We start from the raw sequence: 21697 nt of genomic DNA on the forward strand, positions 1-21697 counted from the left end.
TTTTTATTTTCGCCGAAAAAAGTCGATGATAACATCAAACAATTCATCGCGGCGATTAACCAGTTAATCAACTAAACAAATCGACAAAGTTAAAAGATGGTTTCACTAAGGAAAACTCAACTGAGATACGGACAGGCCGTCAAACTATCACAACGGTCGTTGATAAAAGGTGAAGTCAAACTAGCCAAACTTCACAACAGAAAGATTTTTCTGTTAAATTGTAGGCGCCTTAAATTGTTCCCGTCCTGTATTCGGTTCCCCGTCAATGTGTATCTTGAATGCAGAGAATCGGTCGAACAACTTGAAAAGTGCACAAGTAAGTTTCGCAAACAAATTTTGAATATGCTGATATGTGATACGATGAGGAGCATTGCCAGAAATGAACGCACGGTAGCAAATAATCGTTTATATCTAGAACGGTTTATGAACTACGATGACTACCAGATTACAAGTGCAAGTGCAAATAAGAAGAGATCAAACACATTCCGTAGGTGCAAATCTCGTCAAAATACGAAGTTGGAGAGAATGAAGGAGGAAAAAAATAACATCCTCATCGGTGTGCGATAGTTGGGTGCAAAATTTAACCAACGAGGATCTGCCCGACTGTGTGATGCGATCACTCCAGCTCGGCAGCGGGTTTAATTGTCCAGACCCACACGCAGTGCCATATGTGATGATTTTATCTGAAATCGAAAGTGTGATACAATACCACACACAAGCACAAACAATTCGATTCGATATCTCGAATGCTGTTACCAATCACATCAACTACACCAACCAGTCTTTCCATGATGATTATGAATGGATTCGCAAGGAAATGAATGATGCGAGGAAATTCCTGAAAGATCGCCCTGATCTGATAGTAACAAAAGCTGACAAAGGTAAGCAGATTGTCGTCATGAAAACCGAAGATTATAAATCGAAAATAAATGATCTCGTAAATGACTCCGAAACTTATATTGAATTACCGAAGGATCCGACAGCTAAAACACTAAAACGGATAAACACCTTGATCGATAATTGGGTCAGTAATAAGTATATCGAACAACCCGTCGGGAGGAAACTGAAACTGTTTCACTGCAACCCTCCCAGGGCTTACGGTCTTCCTAAGACCCACAAGGAAGGGGTCCCGCTTCGGTTGATCGTCTCAACGATTGGGACAGCGACATATCGGATGGCAAAATTTCTGGCGAGCATTTTGAACGGAATCGTGGGCAAATCGAAATATCATGTGAACAACAGCTTCCAGTTCGCAGAAGAAGTACGCGAAATTGCCCCTCCATTGGAAACAGTTTTGTTTTCACTGGACGTTGTGTCGTTGTTCACAAATGTCCCAGTGGATTTTGCTATTGAGTCGGTGGATTTGCGTTGGACAGAGGTAGCTGAACACACAGATATCGAGAAGGAGAGTTTCATTGAGATGCTGAAAATAGTTTTAGAATCAAACTTTTTTCAACTCAATGGAAAAATTTTTGCACAAAAATTCGGTGTGCCGATGGGTAGCCCGTTAAGTCCGGTGATAGCATCAATTGCACTGGAGAGGATCGAAAATGCTGCGCTAGACACCTTACTACAACAAGGTATCGCCCCGGTACTCTACAAGAGATACGTGGATGATTGTCTCGTGTGCGCAAAGGTGAACGAGCAGCAGCCCATAATGGAAGTGTTCAATAGTATGCATCAACGATTAAAGTTTACGATTGAACACGAAACGGATGGCAGAATCAAATTTCTAGATATGATCGTTCGACGGGAACAGCAAAGTTTTACAACAGAGTGGTTTCCGAAGGACGAGAAAGGCCGATATTTGGATTTTGGATCTGTAAATCCATTTTCACACAAAATTAACACTGTGGTAGCATTAGTTGATAGAGCTTTAAAATTGTCTAATGTGAACTATAGAGAAGGAACACTAAGAACAGTACAGAATATTTTAAAGATAAATAACTATCCTCAACAACTTGTTACAAAAATTATAAAAGAACGAACCCACAAAATGTACAACAGTCTGAGTGAAACAAAAAATGAGCAACCCAAAAGTTTTATTACAATTCCATACTGTGCAGGTCGCCAAAGTTCCAGGTCGGTCGTTTCTTTCGGATTCCGTAACAATTTCAACACAATCCGCAGCTCGAGGCGCCAACAGTAAGTCGTATAAATGGCGTCAACTCGGAAGCGCCTTCGCTGGCTGAAATAGAAGCGGCAATCAAAAAATGAAATCCAACAAAGCACCTGGGATCGATTGCATCCCTGCTGAAATGCTAAAAGCCGACCCTGCCCTATCAGCACAAATGTTGCACCGTCTTTTCGCTGACATCTGGGATACTGCAACATTCCCGGCCGACTGGATGCAGGGTATCCTCGTAAAGGTCCCGAAGAAAGGAGACCTGACAGAGTGCGGTAACTGGCGAGGCATAACGTTGATCTGTACAACCCTCAAAGTACTCTGCAAAGTGATTCTGAACAGGATCCAGGAGAAAATAGACGCTACACTCCGACGGCAACAAGCTGGATTCCGATCTCGACGATCATGTGTGGACCACATCACAACGCTACGAATCATACTGGAACAAATCAACGAATTCCAGGACTCTCTTCTGCTGGTGTTCGTTGATTTCGAAAAAGCATTCGACCGACTTAACCATGAAAACATCTGGGCGGCTCTAAGGCGACGAGGGGTCCCAGAGAAACTAGTCCATCTCATCGAAGCACAGTACGAGGCATTTTCGTGCAAGGTCTTGCACGACGGTGTCTTGTCCGAACCAATCCCGGTAACTGCTGGAGTGAGACAAGGATGTATTCTATCACCGCTACTTTTTCTAATCGTAATGGATGAGATTCTGATTGGATCGATTGACTGTGCACCGAACCGAGGATTGCCGTGGAATCCTTCAACAATGGAGCAACTGAACGACCTTGACCTGGCTGACGATATTGTTTTGCTCGCCCAAACACAACCAGATATGCAGAGCAAACTCGACGACCTCACCGAAAGTTCCAAGGCAGCAGGTTTCAAAGTCAATGTCGGAAAGACCAAATCGATGGAGATCAACACAGGAAATCCCTCCAGTTTCATGGTAGCTGGGCAACAAGTTGAGAAAGTGGAGTGCTTCCAGTATCTTGGTAGCCAGATTACGCCTGATGCTGGTACCAGAAAAGACATCGAAACACGGATCAGAAAGGCCCGATTTGCATTTGCGAGTCTCCGAAACATCTGGCGGTCACGCCAGATCTCTCTACGAACAAAAATCCGAATCTTCAACTCAAACGTCAAATCCGTATTGCTGTACGGGTGCGAAACTTGGTGCACATATGCGGTAACGACGCGAAAACTGCAAGTATTTGTAAACCGCTGCCTGCGGAATATCATCCGCGCTTGGTGGCCTGGCAACTGGATCTCGAATGAGGAACTACATCGCCGGTGTCATCAAAAGGCGCTAGAAATCGAGATTCGGGAACGTAAGTGGAGATGGATTGGGCACACGCTGCGAAGAGATGAAAACGAGATTTGCAGAGAGGCGCTAGATTGGAATCCAGAAGGTCATCGAAGAAGAGGCAGACCCAGAAATTCGTGGCGGCGAAGCCTAGCCGCTGAAATCCGAACTGTCGACGAAAATCTTGACTGGGACCAGGTGAAGACGCTGGCTCCGGATCGTCAACAGTGGAGGTCTTTTACCACGGCCCTATGCACCGGAGGATCGGCGCGGGATCATTAAGTAAGTAAGTATACTGTGCAGGTCTAGGTGAGAAACTAGCCAGATATTTTAAACAATACGGTATTAATGTAGCCTTCCAATCTTTAAACAAAGTTAAGAACACTATTTTCACAAAAACTAAAGACAAAATACCAAAAGATAAAACAGCAAATGTGGTTTATAACATAAAATGTGGAGGATGTGAAAAATCCTACATTGGAGAAACAAGTCAATTCTTACAAAAAAGATTGGAACAACATAAAAACGATGTTAAAAACAAAAAAATAGGAGGAACCAGACTTGCACAACATAGTATCGAGTACGGTCATGTTTTTGATTTTAAAAATACCAAAATTTTAGAAAAAGTTTCGAAGTACAACACCAGAATCTGTGCAGAAATGTTTCACATTAAAATTAGGGGCGACAACGACGTTGTTAACAAACAGAAAGATTCAATTAACTTCAAATCAGCATACAACTCCATTTTACCAAAGATCAAGACACTGACAGATCAATGTAAACATAGCATCAAAAACAAACAACAGACAGCGAATAACAGTACGACGATCGCTAGATAAAGTAAGATAATAAGTTCTTGTAAAATGGAAAATTATACTATTAATAAAATTAATTTTAAGGTCCACTGAGGAGGAGCGAAACGCCAAAAGTAGCTCGAAACGTTTGGACCAACTGGCAAGTAATTTCGTTTTTATTTTCGCCGAAAAAAGTCGATGATAACATCAAACAATTTATCTTTATATGTAGGAATATAAAAATGAATGAAGGACTGGAAGAGGGGAGGGGGTCTCTCAAAGATAAGACAAAAGTCTTCGTCAATTAATCTGAACTAGTTTGAGTGGATGCTCCTTATGTGACAAAAGATACAGGGATTTGATAATTTTGATAGCTTTATATTTTTTTCAGTACTTTAGATATTTACAAAACTTTACTCGACGGTCTTCGAACATTCCATTGAAGAACACAAAGCTTTTCGATGTGGGTCATCCCTATTTCGAAAGTTTTGTTTCGAAAATCAATCAACTCGGAGAAGTCTATTTCCGGACCTTTGCCTTTATAAATAAACTTCCCCTCGAATTGCAAACAAGCGTTGTTCATCTCCACACCCTGATTGAAAACTTTCAGCTCTCGTAGAAACTAGGGTCGGAAACTTAAATCTTGAAAAAAAAAACCAATTTGCCTAAATGTATAATCTTATTGTAAAACAATTAATTAATTGTTTAATTTATTCACAAAAGATCACATCTCTGAAGCAACTAATGCTGTGAGCTGGAAAACACCGGGGCCCATAAACTCAGGCCTAATCCGAGGGCTAATTTTTAGATGGGAAGCGCAAGATACGTGCACAGAAATAGATCCCAAGGATTTCATCTTTCGGGTTCACCAATTTCTGAGACACAGCGGATGAGAGCAGTATTAATTTGATCACAACAAGTCAAGCCGAAAGTTTTTGCCACAAAACCATACGTTGAATTATTCATCGATCTTGCTCTCAGTTATTTTTTTTCGTCTTTTCTCACCCCAAAAACCTCGCCTTTCTGACAAGCACTTTTGGTCCTTCCTCACCAATTTGATCCTTTTGCTCTCCTCCCACTTTTTGGCCAAGTTTGTCTTTTCTTTCCCAAAGTTGCACTGTTTATTATACCGTTCTTGATGATGAAACTATTCCTTAGGGGAGTTTGGGGGTGCTTGGAAACTAATTATGCCAAGGAATCATCCTACTGACATTGTTTTCAATTTAAAAGAGCGACTCATCTCTAGGTTCACATTTTATGATAAAATTTCAATCATTACATTTTCAATTATCTAGATGGAAAATAATGAACTCCACCTTTCGGGAAAGCTTTCGCTCCCCAGCATCTCCATCATGATTCATTTCGTTGGAGTGCAGTGTAATAATAAAGTTTTTCTTACTCCAGCCCACAGGATTTCACAGAATGAAGATAGCACTCCGCTTGGTTTTCCTTCGACAGATTCGAGCAGAGTTTATGCTAAGTTCAATATTGTTCGAAGTGGGTAAAAGTCTGTTGCAGCTGAGCTAAATGAAAATTTCGACACGATTGGCATAACGTACACTGCAGATTTTGTCTTCGGCATTACGAAAAGTTGTGGGGTAAGGCTTCTACAGGTTGGATATCATTACTTTATGAAAATTATCCAAAATGGCAGATGAGTTCCATGAAAGCCCCTACACATCTTCCATTGTTTTTTAATATGTATTGACAAGAAATGCGGAGGAATAACTGTTTTGATTAGACTCAATCATAATCAAAAATGTTTAACAATTTAAAAAAAATGTTAACTGTATTGACCTACCCATATTTTGAATATAAAATCCGTCGCTGAATCAAAAAATGAAATTAAAAATAAAACAATAAAACATTTTTTTTTAATTTCTGTTTAACACAAACAAGTATACAGTAATTTTTTTTTACACTGATATACGTACCGCGTAAAAAAACCGTGCATAAAAACCCGTGTTAATTCCCGATAACCTGAGACATGAGACATAAGACCTGAGACCTGTGGGTGAGACCTGAGACCTGAAACCTGAGACCTGAGACCTGAGACCTGAGACCTGAGACCTGAGACCTGAGACCTGAGACCTGAGACCTGAGACCTGAGACATGAGACTTGAGACATGAGACATGAGACATGGAACATTAGACTTGAGACCTGGGACATAAAACATGTGGCCTGAGATCTGAGACCTGAGACCTGAAACCAGAGACCTGAGACATGATAACTGAGATATGAGACATGAGATATGAGACATGAGACCTGAGACCTGAGACCTGAGACCTGAGACCTAAGACCTGAGACCTGAGACCTGAGACTTGAGACCTGAGACTTGAGACATGAGACATGAGACATGAGACCTGAGACCTGAGACCTGAGAAATGAGACATGAGACCTGAGACATGAGACTTGAGCCATGAGACCTGAGACCTGAGACCTGAGACATGAGACATGAGATATGAGACATGAGACATGAGACATGAGACATGAGACATGAGACATGAGACATGAGACATGAGACATGAGACATGAGACATGTGACATGAGACATGAGACATGAGACATGAGACATGAGACATGAGACATGAGACATGAGACATGAGACATGAGACATTAGACATGAGACATGAGACAAATCAGGACAAATACTTTAAAATCATGACATCTCACACCTCTGTCAAAGCTCCGAAAAAATACTTTCAGTGTTGGGGAACATGCCCTATTATGCGCCACCTAAGCGAATCGCTGATTTTCTATGCAGTCCACGTACAAATTGTGTTAAAAATGGGTGAAATCGTTGAAAGAAAGTGTTTTCTACAAATGCCTATGATTTTTTTTTACTCAAATTGCTATAGTTGCTTCAAAAACTTGATTTTTAAAAACCATATTCAAAGCCACAGAACAAAACTGTGTTGCAAATACGCGCCGCTGTGTATTCAATACGCGCCTAGAAGCCGAGCACACCCGAAATCAGCCGAAGACCGAAAAGACACCAATACTTACAGACACTTTGAATGAAAAGAAAATCAAAATGGACTAATCAAAAATTAAAAAAAAATTAAAAGTAGATTTTTTTGGGTTAAATTAACGCTCAAAATATGGTTTTAGACTTTTTGTTCATTTTCAATGAAAATAGGCCTTTTCGAAAAATTAATGCTATTTTCAGCCTACTACGATTGGCGCGTTATAACGAGCGCATGAGCCGTGATAGAACATACCCATAAAAGAATATAAACTATGATTTTATAGCATAAAATCATAGTTTATATTCTCCTCTACCGATGTGTCAGAAAATATTGTCTTATTCGTTTTTCTCTGCTTGGTGACACCTTATTGAAATTGTTTTAAAATTTAGATCGAAATGAAGAAAAACCTAAATTATAAAATTATCACGACACAGGGGCATTTTAAGGAAAAATTCATACTTGCCATGACCAATCACAGCATTTAAAACAAATTGGTAATATTTTGCAGGTTTAAAATGTTACAGATTCCTCAAAACAAGGGTGGCGCATATTGGCCACATGGGGCGTTATATGAACTTTTCCCCTAATACTTTCATTTCTTTCGCTAGATAGAGCTATTCGTGTCTCCCAGTAAATATTTTTAATCGGATATGTGGTTAGTAAAATGCCCTTGCGTCTGAGGATTGATTGGCAAGACATTCCGACGACATACACTCGGATTCCGACATTGAACTGGAGGATTTTTCGACGAAATAATTGCTTAGCCAACCCGGATTCTTCTAGGAAACACGAGGGTGGAAAATGTTATGCGCTATTAGTGTTCAGTGATTTTTTGTTTATTAATCGTTATTATGTACGGTGAAATAAAAAAAAGCATGACCGCAACAGCTTTTGATTACTTTTCCAACGAGAAATAAACAAATCAAAAGAGTAGAAAAAGAAACAAAAACAACAGGGCCCAGCGTTCGAACCCAGATCATGTTTTGCCTGATTTTGGTCTGAAAACTTTCAAATTTTGGTCGGAAAACTGACCGATGTTGGTCTGGAAACGACCAGTTGTTTTGACAACTCCTCGTAAATATTATCGTCGTCACGTATAGTGTTACAATATTCTACAAACGCGTTGCTCATTGCTTGAACTATAATAGCGCCAGCACTAAATTTTACTTCGGAAGATCGGACTTCCGACTTCCGAAAGACTTCCGTCAAAGAAAAGTGAAGTACTAGATTGTCGGAAGTCTATGTTTTGTTGCCAGTCCACCAGCGACATTTCTAAATTTTTTTTTTAAATTCACAATACGAATTCTTAAATTCTGAACTATATAGCATAATGGAAGTATATTTTAGAAAGTAAAGAGTGAAAGTATGTTGATTTTTCATAATGTATGAAGAGCAAACAATGAATGAAACACAATCTTTTTGCCTGTTTCTTTTTCAAATGAGCTGTACGTCTCGGTGACCGAGTGGTTAGTTTGGCGAGACGGCAATTGCTGTTCTACTGGTGGCATGGGTTTGATTCTCATCTTGGTTATGGGTATTAAATGTTAATCTTAAGTTGTCAACGTTTATTCAATCCAAGCCCAAATCGGTGTGTGTGTTGCTTTACTACTAAATTCAAGTTTGTTTGGAAATCACCCACACAGCATAACACTTTAAATCTTTAGAGTACATTACGGTAGTGAGTACATAAGTCAAGTTGTTGTAAGTTTCGTTTTGCTTCCTTAAAGCTAAACAGGCAATAGTTCAATATAATATACATTAACTGCTTGATTTTGGTGTTAAATTTCGGTAAAAATAAGATACCGATAAATTTCGCTGTTATACAGTTGAATTACGCAGTACGAACGGCGCTGTTCAAATGAAGAAGTAGTTTATCTAATGGCTCGATCTGTGGAAATGATTATGAAGAAAACTTTCAAAAACGAACAAATGCACTTTTAATCAACTTAACAAAGATTTTCAATTAAAGTACCAGTACAAATTTGTTGAATTCGATATAAACCGATTTAAAAAATAAACTTGCTTTTTTCCAAGCTCAAACAGAGTAGTGAACATACCAACGTTCCAAGTTTAGAAATGCTTCAAACAAAACTTAAAAAACTCGCACACAACTCAGCGAAGTTTCTGTCAGGGAATTGACGTTTCAATCGAGCTAGTTCACAGCTGAAAGGTAATTAACACTTTGTAATTAAAACTTTTCCCACAAGTGGTGTTGTAGTGGTGCAATTGTACCAAGGTGGCTAGTCAGGGAGGTAGAGTTTTGGCTACCAACTTATCGATCTCTAACCACCCCACAGCAGGGGTGTGTCATGAAATTTTGCAACAAAATCGGAGTAAAAATAACCTGCCTGCCTGGTTTGAAGTTTAACCCTTACAGAGTCGCTAGAATATGGATTTGTTTGAGATTATTTGGATATGATGGATTGAAGTTTAGTCAAGGTACTCAATTCAAAAGAACCAAGTAAAACATATTTCGTTATTGAGAAGGTTTTAGAATAAATCACAAACTTTTATTTATATTCATTCCCTACACACTCTTGGTAAACCTTTAAAACCTGGATTTAACGGTCGCCATGGAAGGAATATCAATGAACCAGCAATTTAAGGGTTCGCTCCACACATTCTGCTCGTGCAAAAGTTTATTTCAACTGGTTCTTTGCTTTCGCCCAAATGCCAGTTTTTGCCCACCGGCATTAAGTGACGTGCATGATATGGTAATCAATGTTTATTTGTCGGAAGAAAGTTGCTCATTTTTAGATTTGTTTTTTTTTGTTTTCTAGCGAACTGCCGAAGTGAGTTCCTTGCTGCCACGCTAGGTTCTGCCTGTGTTTCAGTCCAGTCAGTAGCGCCTGAGCTGTTTGAAACAACTCCGGAACCTGACTGAGCCCATGGCATACATAGTGCCCATCAATTGCTGATGGATGCAAGCGGAACGGTACGCCCAATTGACTTGTTTCGCCTCGGACGGAAGTGTAAACAGAATTTAAAATGATTGATAGGAAAAGTTAGTTTTCGGTTCGTGTTTCCGGAAAAGTTTGCAACGCGGAAATCGTTTTTACCCAGCATATGTTGTACGAAGAATCAAACAATTTTAAGTCCATCAATTGAGTCGATTTCGTTTTATGAATTTAGAAGGGAGCTGAAAAATTTATTCTAAAATATATTAAAAAAATATTGTTGGTTAATTTGAATTTAATATAACGTCGTCGGACTAGAATGAGTGTGAAGAATTCTGCTTTTATTTAGATTTTGACATTAGATCTTTGGATATATAAATATACAGCGCTGATGTGGTCTAGCGAGTAGGCTGGCACGAGGTCTGGATTTGGTATGCCAGGCGTACTGAGTTCAATTCTCGGTATCGCAGCAGTTGCATAGAACATGCTCTGCAGTTTCTTTTTCGAACCCGCAGAACCGTCAGTCATCGTTTTGAATAATGTTAATCGATTGAGAAGTTGATTTGTTGGACAATGTCCGGTCAAGAGACCTGTGTATGTACACACACTGGCTAAACTGCTCGGTTTTTGCAGCTATGGGATGTATGAAACAGAGGTGCCAGGTGGTTTTGTCTAAAATCAGGTAACCGCGATGAAAAAAATCAGGATTTTTTCAGGACACCTCTAAATTGATAGAAATAACATGCAGCTCTGCCTAGATTGCATAGATAAAGGCGAAATACGTATACTGAAGGCGCCTCAAATTATGCAAGTGACGCGATAAGAACCTTAGTTGGCCTGGCATTTAATATCGAAAACATCATTAAATATCACCTGGAACCAATGATTTTTATCGGTTTAACTATATCATTACAAATTGGTTTTATGTTTTTATTATTCAAATAATGAGTGATACGGTCAAAATTTGGTCAATATCAACTTGACGTATTTCTTTCAATGTTGCATTTAAAAAACCTGAACACCCCTCATTGTGAAGGTGTGTGTGTGTGTGTGTGTGTGTGTGTGTGTGTGTGCTGTGTGTGTGTGTGTGTGTGTGTGTGTGTGTGTGTGTGTGTGTTTGTGTGTGTGTGTGTGTGTGTGTGTGTGTGTGTGTGTGTGTGTGTGTGTGTGTGTGTGTGTGTGTGTGTGTGTGTGTGTGTGTGTGTGTGTGTGTGTGTGTGTGTGTGTGTGTGTGTGTGTGTGTGTGTGTGTGTGTGTGTGTGTGTGTGTGTGTGTGTGTGTGTGTGTGTGTGTGTTTGTGTGTGTGTTTGTGTGTGTGTGTTTGTGTGTGTGTGTGTGTGTGTGTGTGTGTGTGTGTGTGTGTGTGTGTGTGTGTGTCGTGTGTGTGTGTGTGTGTGTGTGTGTGTGTGTGTGTGTGTGTGTGTGTGTGTGTGTGTGTTTTTTTTTTTTTTTTTTTATTTACCCAGGTGGTAAATTCGAAGAAGGAATTTTACGAATTGTTCCCAATGCACGTCGAGTGCCGTGTCTACATGGGAAACAATGGGTCAACTCGTTATATACTCATCCGTATATACATATGCCCTAAACTCCCCCTGGGGCGTCAGACTAATTCCCAAACCGGTACCTGCCCTAAGGCAATACTTCGGTAAGGGGGGTGTCGAATTCACGCATAGCGCTACTTTCGCGCAACACTCGCCAAGAAGTTCATATTTTAATTAAATATCATCCTGACCGCCCAACATCATCTTCACGTTGTGGTCCCATCGGCTACGCTTATTGTTTTGCGTAGTTTATTTCATAGCTTCGGACTCTTTAAGCTTAGTAAAGTTAACCTACGTTATCGTGCGGTCAATTGCAATTTGCCGTCAGTCTCCAACTCCTTTGCAAAGCAGCCATTATCCGGGAGAGCCCCATCACTGACTGCCTGCCATGTGTTAATGTCATCACACATCTTCTGCAACATGTTGTCCGCTGTCGTTTCTGGTCCGCAGACGGCGAATATGTTGGCACGTTCCTCTTCAAATCTTGGACAATAGAATACCACGTGTTCGGGTGTCTCGTCCACGTCACCGCATGTTAGGCAGACCGGCGAGGGCCGCATGTCCGAACCTGTGGTGATACTTCATGAAGCATCCATGACCAGTCAGGAATTGCGTCATGTAGAAATCCACTTCGCCCATGCTTTCTCTCCATCCACTCTTTGATGTTTTGGGATCAAACGATGGGTCCACCTCCCTTTTTCCGAGCTGTCCCACAGCTGCTGCCAGTTAGCCATGGAGCTATCTCTGGCTCGTGTTCTCACGTTTTTGCATGCTTTTATTTTCGTTGCAATATGAGTCCTCCACCAACAAAAACCGAGATGGGCATGACTCCCGCTACAATACAGACATGCAGCCTCCGACGAAACGGTGCGGTATGCACTGATGACCCGCAAATTCATTCGCCTCTGTACACTGTTCAGCTTCTGCTGGTTACAACTGGATGTTAAGACCAGATTTCCAGGCCGCCCCTCCATATCGAAGGATTGACGAAACTACACTCGAAATTATCCTTCGCTGACTACTTCGGATCCCCGAGTTGTTCGCCATTATCCTCGTGAGTGCGGCCGTTGCTGTTGCCGCCTTCTTGCACACATACTCAACGTGGTTTTTTAAAGCTAAGCCGGTCGTCAATCATCACACCCAAATATTTAAGCTCACGCTTTGATTCGATAGTGCATGATCCAACTGTAATCCTGCCTGTTTGCGGTGAAATCAGGTTTGATATCAGGACCCATCTCGGTGTTGTGGTGAGCCAACTGCAAAACTTTTGGAGTGCATCCAGCTCTCTACCGCATCTACAGCCTCTGAAGCTCTTAGCTGGACGATTTCTGTAGAGTAACCGTCGCTAGTAGCACGACATCGTCCGCGAAACCAACCAACTTTACTCCCTCTGGCAGGCTCAGTGTCAGCACCTCATCATACGTAATATTCCACAGAACCGGGCCCCAGTATCGACCCATTGCGGTACTCCAGCTGTAACATCCATTTCCTGAAATCCTTCGCTCGTCATGTATAGAAGCTTGCGGTTCTGGAAATAGCTTTCCACTAATTTGTAGAGATATTTCGGTATCCTCATTTTTATAAGCGAAGAAGCAATCGCTGCCCAGCTGACACTGTTGAAGGCGTTACGCACGTCCAATGTTACTACCGCACAAAAACGGTCCCCTCTTCTCTTCTTGAGTCTGGCTTTATCAGCCGTTTCGATGACAGTTCGAATGGCGTCGACTGTGCATCGCCCTTTTCGAAAGCCGAATTGATTGTTGGACAATCCGCCTTCGCCCTCGGTGTACCGCTGGATACGATTCAAGATCACCTTTTCCAGAATCTTTCCCAACCGTATCAAGTAGGCATATTGGCCTGTATGCCGATGGGTTCCCCAATGGAGCTTTCCTGGTTTGGGCAGCAGAACCAGCTTCTGTCGTTTCCAAATATCTGGAAACATCCCTTTCCTCTATACAAATTTGGCAGTGACGATCGGAACATTTCGGGAAATTCCATAATCGCGGTCTTAACTGCAATGTTCGGGATACCATCTGGACCCGGAGCCTTTTCCAGCTGAAGGGATTTGGCGATGTCCCGCAGTTCCTCCAACGATATTAACTCCTCATCGCTCGTATCCCAGTCGTACGGGACTTGCGGCCAGCTATTAATAATATGATGAGGAAACAGCTCTCTCGTTATTTCCCTCAGTTTGTTGGGGCACATTTTCAGGTGGTGTGCTACCGCTTTTGTTTTTTGCCATGACTATCCTGTAGGCATCGCCCCATGGTCGGTCATTGGAATCAAGACAAAGTTTCCTTAAACATGCCTTTTTACTCTCTTTAATTGCCTTGCATAGGTTTCTTTTCGCATTTTTGAAAAGCGGCCTACGCTCGTCTCTCTCCATTTGAGTTCGTGCTCTCTGCATGTTTCGTCTAGCGCGAAGGCAGGTGGCACGCAAATTCGCGATTTCCTCAGTCCACCAATAAACTGGTGGATGTGGGTTTCTACTATTAACTCTCCTCGTCATTGCTGCGTCACACAAGCACGTGTGAGTACTTTCGTCAGGTTTTCTGCCGACAAGTTTGACAGGTTTTGCTCCCACTTCAAAACCTCGACGAAGACATTCCGGTCAAATTGTTGTGTCCTCCAGCGTCCGTTCACCTGTCATTACCTCTTCTCTGACTGACTGTGCACTTTCACCCACACGATAACGGATCGCAAAGTGGTCGCTATGAGTGTAGTCCTTCGCTCACCCCTCCAAAAACTTGTCCATCTCGGGACTAGCAAATGTGATATCTATAATCGATTCACGTCCCTCTCTATGGTAGGTTCTAGTATTACCTACGTTCGCCAGGTCCACATTCAGCCTTGCAAGTGCTTCAAGTAAACTCTGTCCTCTGGCGTTCGTATGGGAACTACCCCATTCCTGGGCCCCACGCATTGAAATCCCCCGCGATAATAACGGGGCTTCGGCCTGTGAGCAAATCGACTATCCTATCCATCGTAGCGCTAAACTTCTCCAAGGTCCACCTCGGTGGAGCGTAGCAGCTACAGAAGTAGATTCCATTGACTTTGGCTATCACAAAGCCTTCTTCATTTGATGTGACCACTTCTTGTATGGGAAACTTTCCTGTCACCCCCTATTGCGGCCAGTTTGGCATTATCGGTCACCCAATTTGTGCCATTCAGACCCTTAAATAGGGGTCTGCTACTAACGCAATGTCTAGCTTCTCTTCCACCGCCAATCTGTCGCAGAAGCTGTTGTGCTTCGTGACAATGGTTGAGGTTGATTTGGATTACTTCCAAGCCCTTGGTATCCGCTGCTAGCGCCTTTTGGTAGGCCCGAGCACCTTGGGTTGCCAGTCACATGGTCACCAGTGCAGATAAGGACACTTCGCCGGCTTACTGCAGCTAGTCGCTATGTGGCCGGATTTCTCCGCACCCCCAGCATAATCCTCGTCTGTCAACTCCCTTGCAGTCAAACGACTTGTGGCCGTACTCCATGCATCGAAAGCACACCTCTGGTTGCTGGGAGATGGTTATCTGACAAACTGACCATCCCACTTTTAGCCGCCTGCACTCGAGTGCTGCGTTGGCTGCTACCACCGGAAGCCTCACAATCGCAACCTGTGTTCCGGATCTAGGAGGACCCTGTCTCAATCGGATAGAGATCTGATCTTCGCCGATCTTACACTGGTCAACTAGCGCTGTCCTGACTTCATCTTCTGTCGTTATTTCGTCGAGGTTTTTGATACGGATGGTAACTTCGTGACATAGCGCACGCACCTCCGCCCTTCTCGCCTAGAACTTCCTCCGCCAGCACCTTGAAGGATGCACTCTTTGTTGCTGAACTTCGTTTCAACTCGAGGATCATCTCACCGGAACGAGTACGACGGATCCTCCTCACGTTTTCACCTAGTCCAGCAAGCTTGTCGTCGGTCCGCATCTGACGAAAGCACGTCCCGCGTACGTACCCTCTGGCGCCTTAACTACGATAGCTTCACCTTTTTCCCTTACGCGGCTTCGCTGCTTTTTGGGCTTGGGGTTTGCTTTCGTAGCTCTCTCCTTACGGTGTTTACGCGTCACTGTTTGCCATTCGGAGGACGCTCCCTCATTGGGTCTGTCGTCCTTGCCTTTCAGTTGGCCAGGGTTCTGTCGAACCATCGGGTCTCGGGCCCTCTTCTTTAGAGTGCCAGGTCTTGGATCACCGGGCGACCCTCGTTTCCTCTTTACACTCTTAGAGCTTCTCGGAGTAATAAGCTCATTCCTCACCGTTTGAACGAAGGCATCGATCCGTTTCGGGCGACTGACATTCGCCTTAGAGGGTTTCTCCCGCCTCTGTTCCTCTGCTAGTAGCGCTGCCATTTAGCGCTCTTACCATCTCTAGGACTGCTTTGTTTGCCTCTGTAAAAAGAGCCATAGCCTTCACAAGCTTGTCCTTGACCTCCTTATGAATGTTTTGCTTGCTCAAAACCAAGCTAGTCAAAGCCTTCATTTCTGTCATCGCTTCCTTCATTGCCTTTGGCATAGGAACTTCCTTCTTCTCTGGAGAGCTGACAGTCTCTCCTCTTTCTTCCGCTATGGAGCCTTCTGGAGTTTTCTACCAGTTGGACAGCAAGCTGCCGAGCTGGAGATCGCCTTAGGACTCCTGCCACCGAACGGATTAGGGCTTGCACCCTTCTCCGCTCACTCTCCTCCTTCTTCCTCTTATCATTATTTTTAGTATTTTGAATCATTAGTGAATCCCACGAGTAGCTAGGGAAATGTACGGTCGACTGCGCCAGTGCCCTGCTTTAGCGCAGCAAGGACTGCAATACTGTGGGGTTTTGTCCCGGTGCCCCACAGGCTACCGTTATCGACTGACACATTTACAAACCCGCCAGCCTTCCACCTCATAAGCACGGTCTTATGCATGGGACCGTTTTAGCGCTCCCATGAGCAGCACACCTTGGGCACATTGGGTTGTTTCTTTCCAATAGGTCCGGTAGGGTAATCCAATTCCGTTTGCCGTTGTCGTCATCGAGAGGGGGGTTGCTGGATTTAGTCGCCTCTTACGACATGGGCCAGTGACCCCAGGGGTAGTATTCTTGGGCCGCTACCCCACAGGCTGGTGTGTGTGTGTGTGTGTGTGTGTGTGTGTGTGTGTGTGTGTGTGTGTGTGTGTGTGTGTGTGTGTGTGTGTGTGTGTGTGTGTGTGGTGTGTGTGTGTGTGTGTGTGTGTGTGATGTGTGTGTGTGTGTGTGTGTGTGTGTGTGTGTGTGTGTGTGTGTGTGTGTGTGTGTGTGTGTGTGTGTGTGTGTGTGTGTGTGTGTGTGTGTGTGTGTGTGTGTGTGTGTGTGTGTGTGTGTGTGTGTGTGTGTGTGTGTGTGTGTGTGTGTGTGTGTGTGTGTGTTGTGTGTGTGTGTGTGTGTGTGTGTGTGTGTGTGTGTGTGTGTCTGTGTGTGTGTGTGTGTGTGTGTGTGTGTGTGTTGTGTGTGTGTGTGTGTGTGTGTGTGTGTGTGTGTGTGTGTGTGTGTGGTGTGTGTGTGTGTGTGTGTGTGTGTGTGTGTGTGTGTGTGTGTGTGTGTGTGTGTGTGTGTGTGTGTGTGTGTGTGTGTGTGTGTCGTGTGTGTGTGTGTGTGTGTGTGTGTGTGTGTGTGTGTGTGTGTGTGTGTGTGTGTGTGTGTGTGTGTGTGTGTGTGTGTGTGAGTGTGTGTGTGTGTGTGTGTGGTGTGTGTGTGTGTGTGTGTGTGTGTGTGTGTGTGTGTGTGTGTGTGTGTGTGCTGTGTGTGTGTGTGTGTGTGTGTGTGTGTGTGTGAGTGTGTGTGTGTGTGCTGTGTGTGTGTGTGTGTGTGTGTGTGTGTGTGTGTGTGTGTGTGTGTGTGTGTGTGTGTGTGTGTGTGTGTGTGTGTGTGTGTGCTGTGTGTGTGTGTGTGTGTGTGTGTGTGTGTGTGTGTGTGTGTGTGTGTGTGTGTGTGTGTGTGTGTGTGTGTGTGTGTGTGTGTGTGTGTGTGTGGTGTGGTGTGTGTGTGTGTGTGTGTGTGTGTGTGTGTGTGTGTGTGGTGTGTGTGTGTGTGTGTGTGTGTGTGTGTGTGTGTGTGTGGTGTGTGTGTGTGTGTGTGTGTGTGTGTGTGTGTGTGTGTGTGTGTGTGTGTGGTGTGTGTGTGGGTGTGTGTGTGTGTGTGTGTGTGTGTGTGTGTGTGTGTGTGTGTGTGTGTGTGTGTGTGTGTGTGTGTGTGTGTGTGTGTGTGTGTGTGTGTGTGTGTGTGTGTGTGTGTGTGTGTGTGTGTGTGTGTGTGTGTGTGTGTGTGTGTGTGTACAATGTTGCTCCTATCCGCTCTTTCGAAGCTGCGCTGCTGCCATCTGGGGTTGTACGATGAAGCGTGAGCAACATTCTGGGTGAACGATAAATTATAGACAACTTTACATTGTTCGAGTTAAGTTTTCATAAACCCAAATGATTTTGAAAAAAAACCACTCCTTTGAAAAATTGGAGTTTGTTTTAAAGTAAATTTTAATAAATTAGCCTGGTAAGAGAGTCAATTCTATCTGATAATTCCATTTTAAAAAAGTCAGTCGGTCAGAGAAAACTAACATAGGGCCGTTCAGATACCACCTGGACAACTTAGGGGGGAGGAGGGGGTATGAAAATGTCCACGGAGAGGGGGGTAGGGGTTTGGGTAGTGTCCACGTGGACATACTTACTTTCAAAACATTTTCTTAGGGTGAATAAATATTAAGATGTTTTAATCAAAATCTTAAAATTGCAAAGCTTTCCAGTTTAAGTTTAAGCAACTAGTAGCCACTTGAAAGCAAGTTATAAATATGATAATTTTGAAATTAATAATAATTATAATTATAACAAATTAGATTAAAAAAAAACAATTTCAAATCTGTCCACGTGGACATACGGGGAGGGAGGCAGGGGTTTGCCAAATGTCCACGAAGGGGGAGGAGGGGGTCAAAAATCTCATTTTTCTGTCCATGTGGTATCTGAACGGCCCCTATGCGAATCAATCTTTTCGTCCATTTTCTTAAATTTTAATTTTTGCCAATAATCAATATTTTTTATCATATCTTCATATTAAACTTTATGCAATTCTCGTTGGTCTATATAAAAGAACGATTTTCTCGTTGTTACTTTAAACTATAACTATTGGATTTGGTTTAGTTGTTTCATTTTATAAATACGTTATATAAAAATTTAAATAGTTTCAGCCTAAGACAGTATAAAATGTTAAGTTTTAATTTAAAATTTTCTACGGCTAGTGGTTGTATAAATTTAATTTTCAATAAAATTTTCCAAAAAAAAATGAGATCATGAGGTCCGATAAAAATACAAAACATTTTATAACCCTTGAACGATGGCAATTGAAAAGCATTTAAGTAAACTTGAAATGTGTAGTAATCCAAGGATATAATTTTTTTTCATGTCAACCATCATCAAATATAAAAATCCGCTTTCCATCTTTAAAATTATTACGCCTGATTGTATGCAGCTGCAGAAGGAAACCTAATAGAAAATAGCAAAAATTTATGTTTTTTCGAATAAAAAATTCTACCTTACCAATTGTTGGGTCTTTCCCAAATTTTAAAGGAACGTTAATTGACTACTCTTTTAACAAACTGCAATTGAAAATGTGCATTTGGCTCGAGTTTTCATTCAAAAATATGTGAAATACTGAGAATAGTTTTTGGAGTAGTAAAAAATTGACCTTTTTTGATGTCGATTTGCGATGCTTCACGGTACATACACATTTTCTCCTATAGCTCACAATAATCTCTGAACCTTCTACTCCAAATCTGTAACCGTCATTTTCTGAAAATCCTAACCAAATCAAAGAAAATAATGATTTATTAGAAGCTAGTATTTCCACCCGTTTGTTTACATTTTCTTGCACACACACGAGCTGTCAAAAATTAGCTTCGAAATCGCGAATTTTGATTTTGGAACTCACTCTTCAGTTGTCAAAATGCCGTCCAAGGAAGAAGAGCAGCGTATCAAAATTTCGCTCGCGCATCGCGAAAATCCGAGCTCGCAAATCAGGAAAAATCGCTAAAAGTTGCCAAATCAACCGTTACAAATGTTATTAAAGTGTTTGGGGAACGTTTGACGACAGCTAGGAAGTCTGGATCGGGGGGATATGGAAAACCGGAAGCCGCTGAGACGACAAAGAGAGTTGCCGGTAGTTTCAAGCGAAATCCTAACATCTCTCTCCGAGACAGGGGCGGTCCTAGATCTGGCTCTTGGGGGGGGGGTTATTTTCCAAATTTTCAAAAATCAGTCAATAAAGTAAATATGTTGCAAAAAAAAACGTTCATTTGGAGATTGCGAGTGGACAGAAGGGGGAGGAGAATGTGTGTAGTTTGAAATGAGACTTTATTATTTGCTGCACTCTACGAATTTCGCACTTCCATGGGTGGGGGGTTACGAATTTCAAATTTGTTATAAATTATAACAGTACCATAAAAAAGACAAAACTCGAAAAAAAGATACTGATACTGATACGAATCAAAATAAATCAGAATAAAAATTTCAAATCAATTTTATTTCCGGTTAGTCATTAATAAATCATTCGAAATTTTGGTTTTTATTCTGAACAACAAAAAATTACAGCAAAACAAGTATTTTCAAAACATTAGAAACGGAATGCGAATTAAAAATTGGAATAAAGCTAGAATTTGAAGCTTCGGACATAACAATCAGTGCAAGGGGAAGAATGGATCAAATATAGCACCAGATTTGGTAAGAAATTAAACTCAAATTCTTACAAAAAATCAGATCAGGTCAGAATAATTGATAATAATGTAAATTTATCAACCATATTAATTTACATTGCTTTTCTTCAATTTAAATTGTAGTTTTGGTTGAAAAATTCATCGGTAATGTCATCCATTTGAAATACTATTCAATCACAATTTGAAAAGTGAATTATCGATGAGGAAAACATATCCATTTTGAACTTCAGAGAATATATTCGAAATTAGTAATGAAAATGAAAATAATTAATTCTATCAAGTTATCAAGTTATAAAATTATCAAAGATAAAATCTTTAATTCAAATTCTACCAGTAATCATAATAAAAGGAAAGAAAAGTTAATTTTAGATTGTCTTCGCAGTTATAACTTTACGTATTTAAAATACAACAACAATTCATTATCACTGACAAAGTACGATTTGGGAAATGGAAGAGTTCTTGAATGACCAAACACGAAACTGATCCCTTTAATTAATTTATTTATTTATTTATTTATTACTTTGTTTATTTTTTATCCATGAGGAATTAACTTTCTATTTGACAAGAATTTTCATAATGTTGCAATGTTTTTAGTTATGTCCTTTTAATTTTCATCGACAAGGTCGATAAATAAAATTAACAAACAAAATCCCGATGATTTATTCTTCATAAATTTGAATTTAATATGAAGATGAAATAGATTAGTTTTTAACATTTGAAAATGATTTTTTCTAATAAAAACGTCTTACCAATATAATGCAAGAGATAGCATTTTGGAGAATACGTTTTAGTGATTGATTTAGTAGATTTTGATGCGCTGAACTCGAATCTTCAACTAGATTTTGTTTATCATCTCTCGTTTTGGTGATATGGAGTTTATTTGATGTTTAAAAAAGAATCAGTTTTGAGTTTAATCAATCATTGATAACTGATGAACTTACAAGTTAACATGAAAAAAAAAACTGATTCTGAACTTGTCTATCATACTTTATTCAATTATGGAATACTACTTTCATGATGACGAATGATCTTAAAAAAATTTACAGTGTTTAATAATTCTGAAAGACAATAATTTCTGACATTACTAAAGAAAGTTTTAAAAAATCAAGATATTATTTAATTTAAAAAATTTGCTGAAGTCTGAAAAATGATTTGGTTTCTGCGTTGAGAAATATCTTAAATTCTATGAAACCATTACTTCTTTAAACATTCGTTAAAAGTCTATTATTATACAAAAATGGGAACAGTAAAAAAAACAGAAATCTTCAATAAAAAAATGTTCACAGATGTCAAAATTACTTGCGTTCTTGCAGAAAGAAATGTGATATGAACCCTTATTTCGAATTTTAATTGTAATGTTT

At 41.1% G+C, this 21697-nt stretch overlaps 1 protein-coding gene across 1 annotated transcript; it reads left to right on the forward strand.

Moving 5' to 3' along the window:
• Positions 1–673: 673 nt before the first annotated feature.
• LOC129737875 (uncharacterized) lies at positions 674–13129 on the forward strand. Its single transcript, XM_055729039.1, has 2 exons — positions 674–1822; positions 13073–13129. The coding sequence occupies exons 1-2, from the start codon at positions 674–676 to the stop codon at positions 13127–13129; spliced, it is 1206 nt and encodes a 401-aa protein (XP_055585014.1).
• The last annotated feature ends 8568 nt before the right edge of the window (positions 13130–21697 follow it).

The sequence above is a fragment of the Uranotaenia lowii genome, chromosome 1 (genome assembly GCF_029784155.1).
Source record: "Uranotaenia lowii strain MFRU-FL chromosome 1, ASM2978415v1, whole genome shotgun sequence".
NCBI classification, from domain to species: Eukaryota; Metazoa; Arthropoda; class Insecta; order Diptera; family Culicidae; genus Uranotaenia; species Uranotaenia lowii.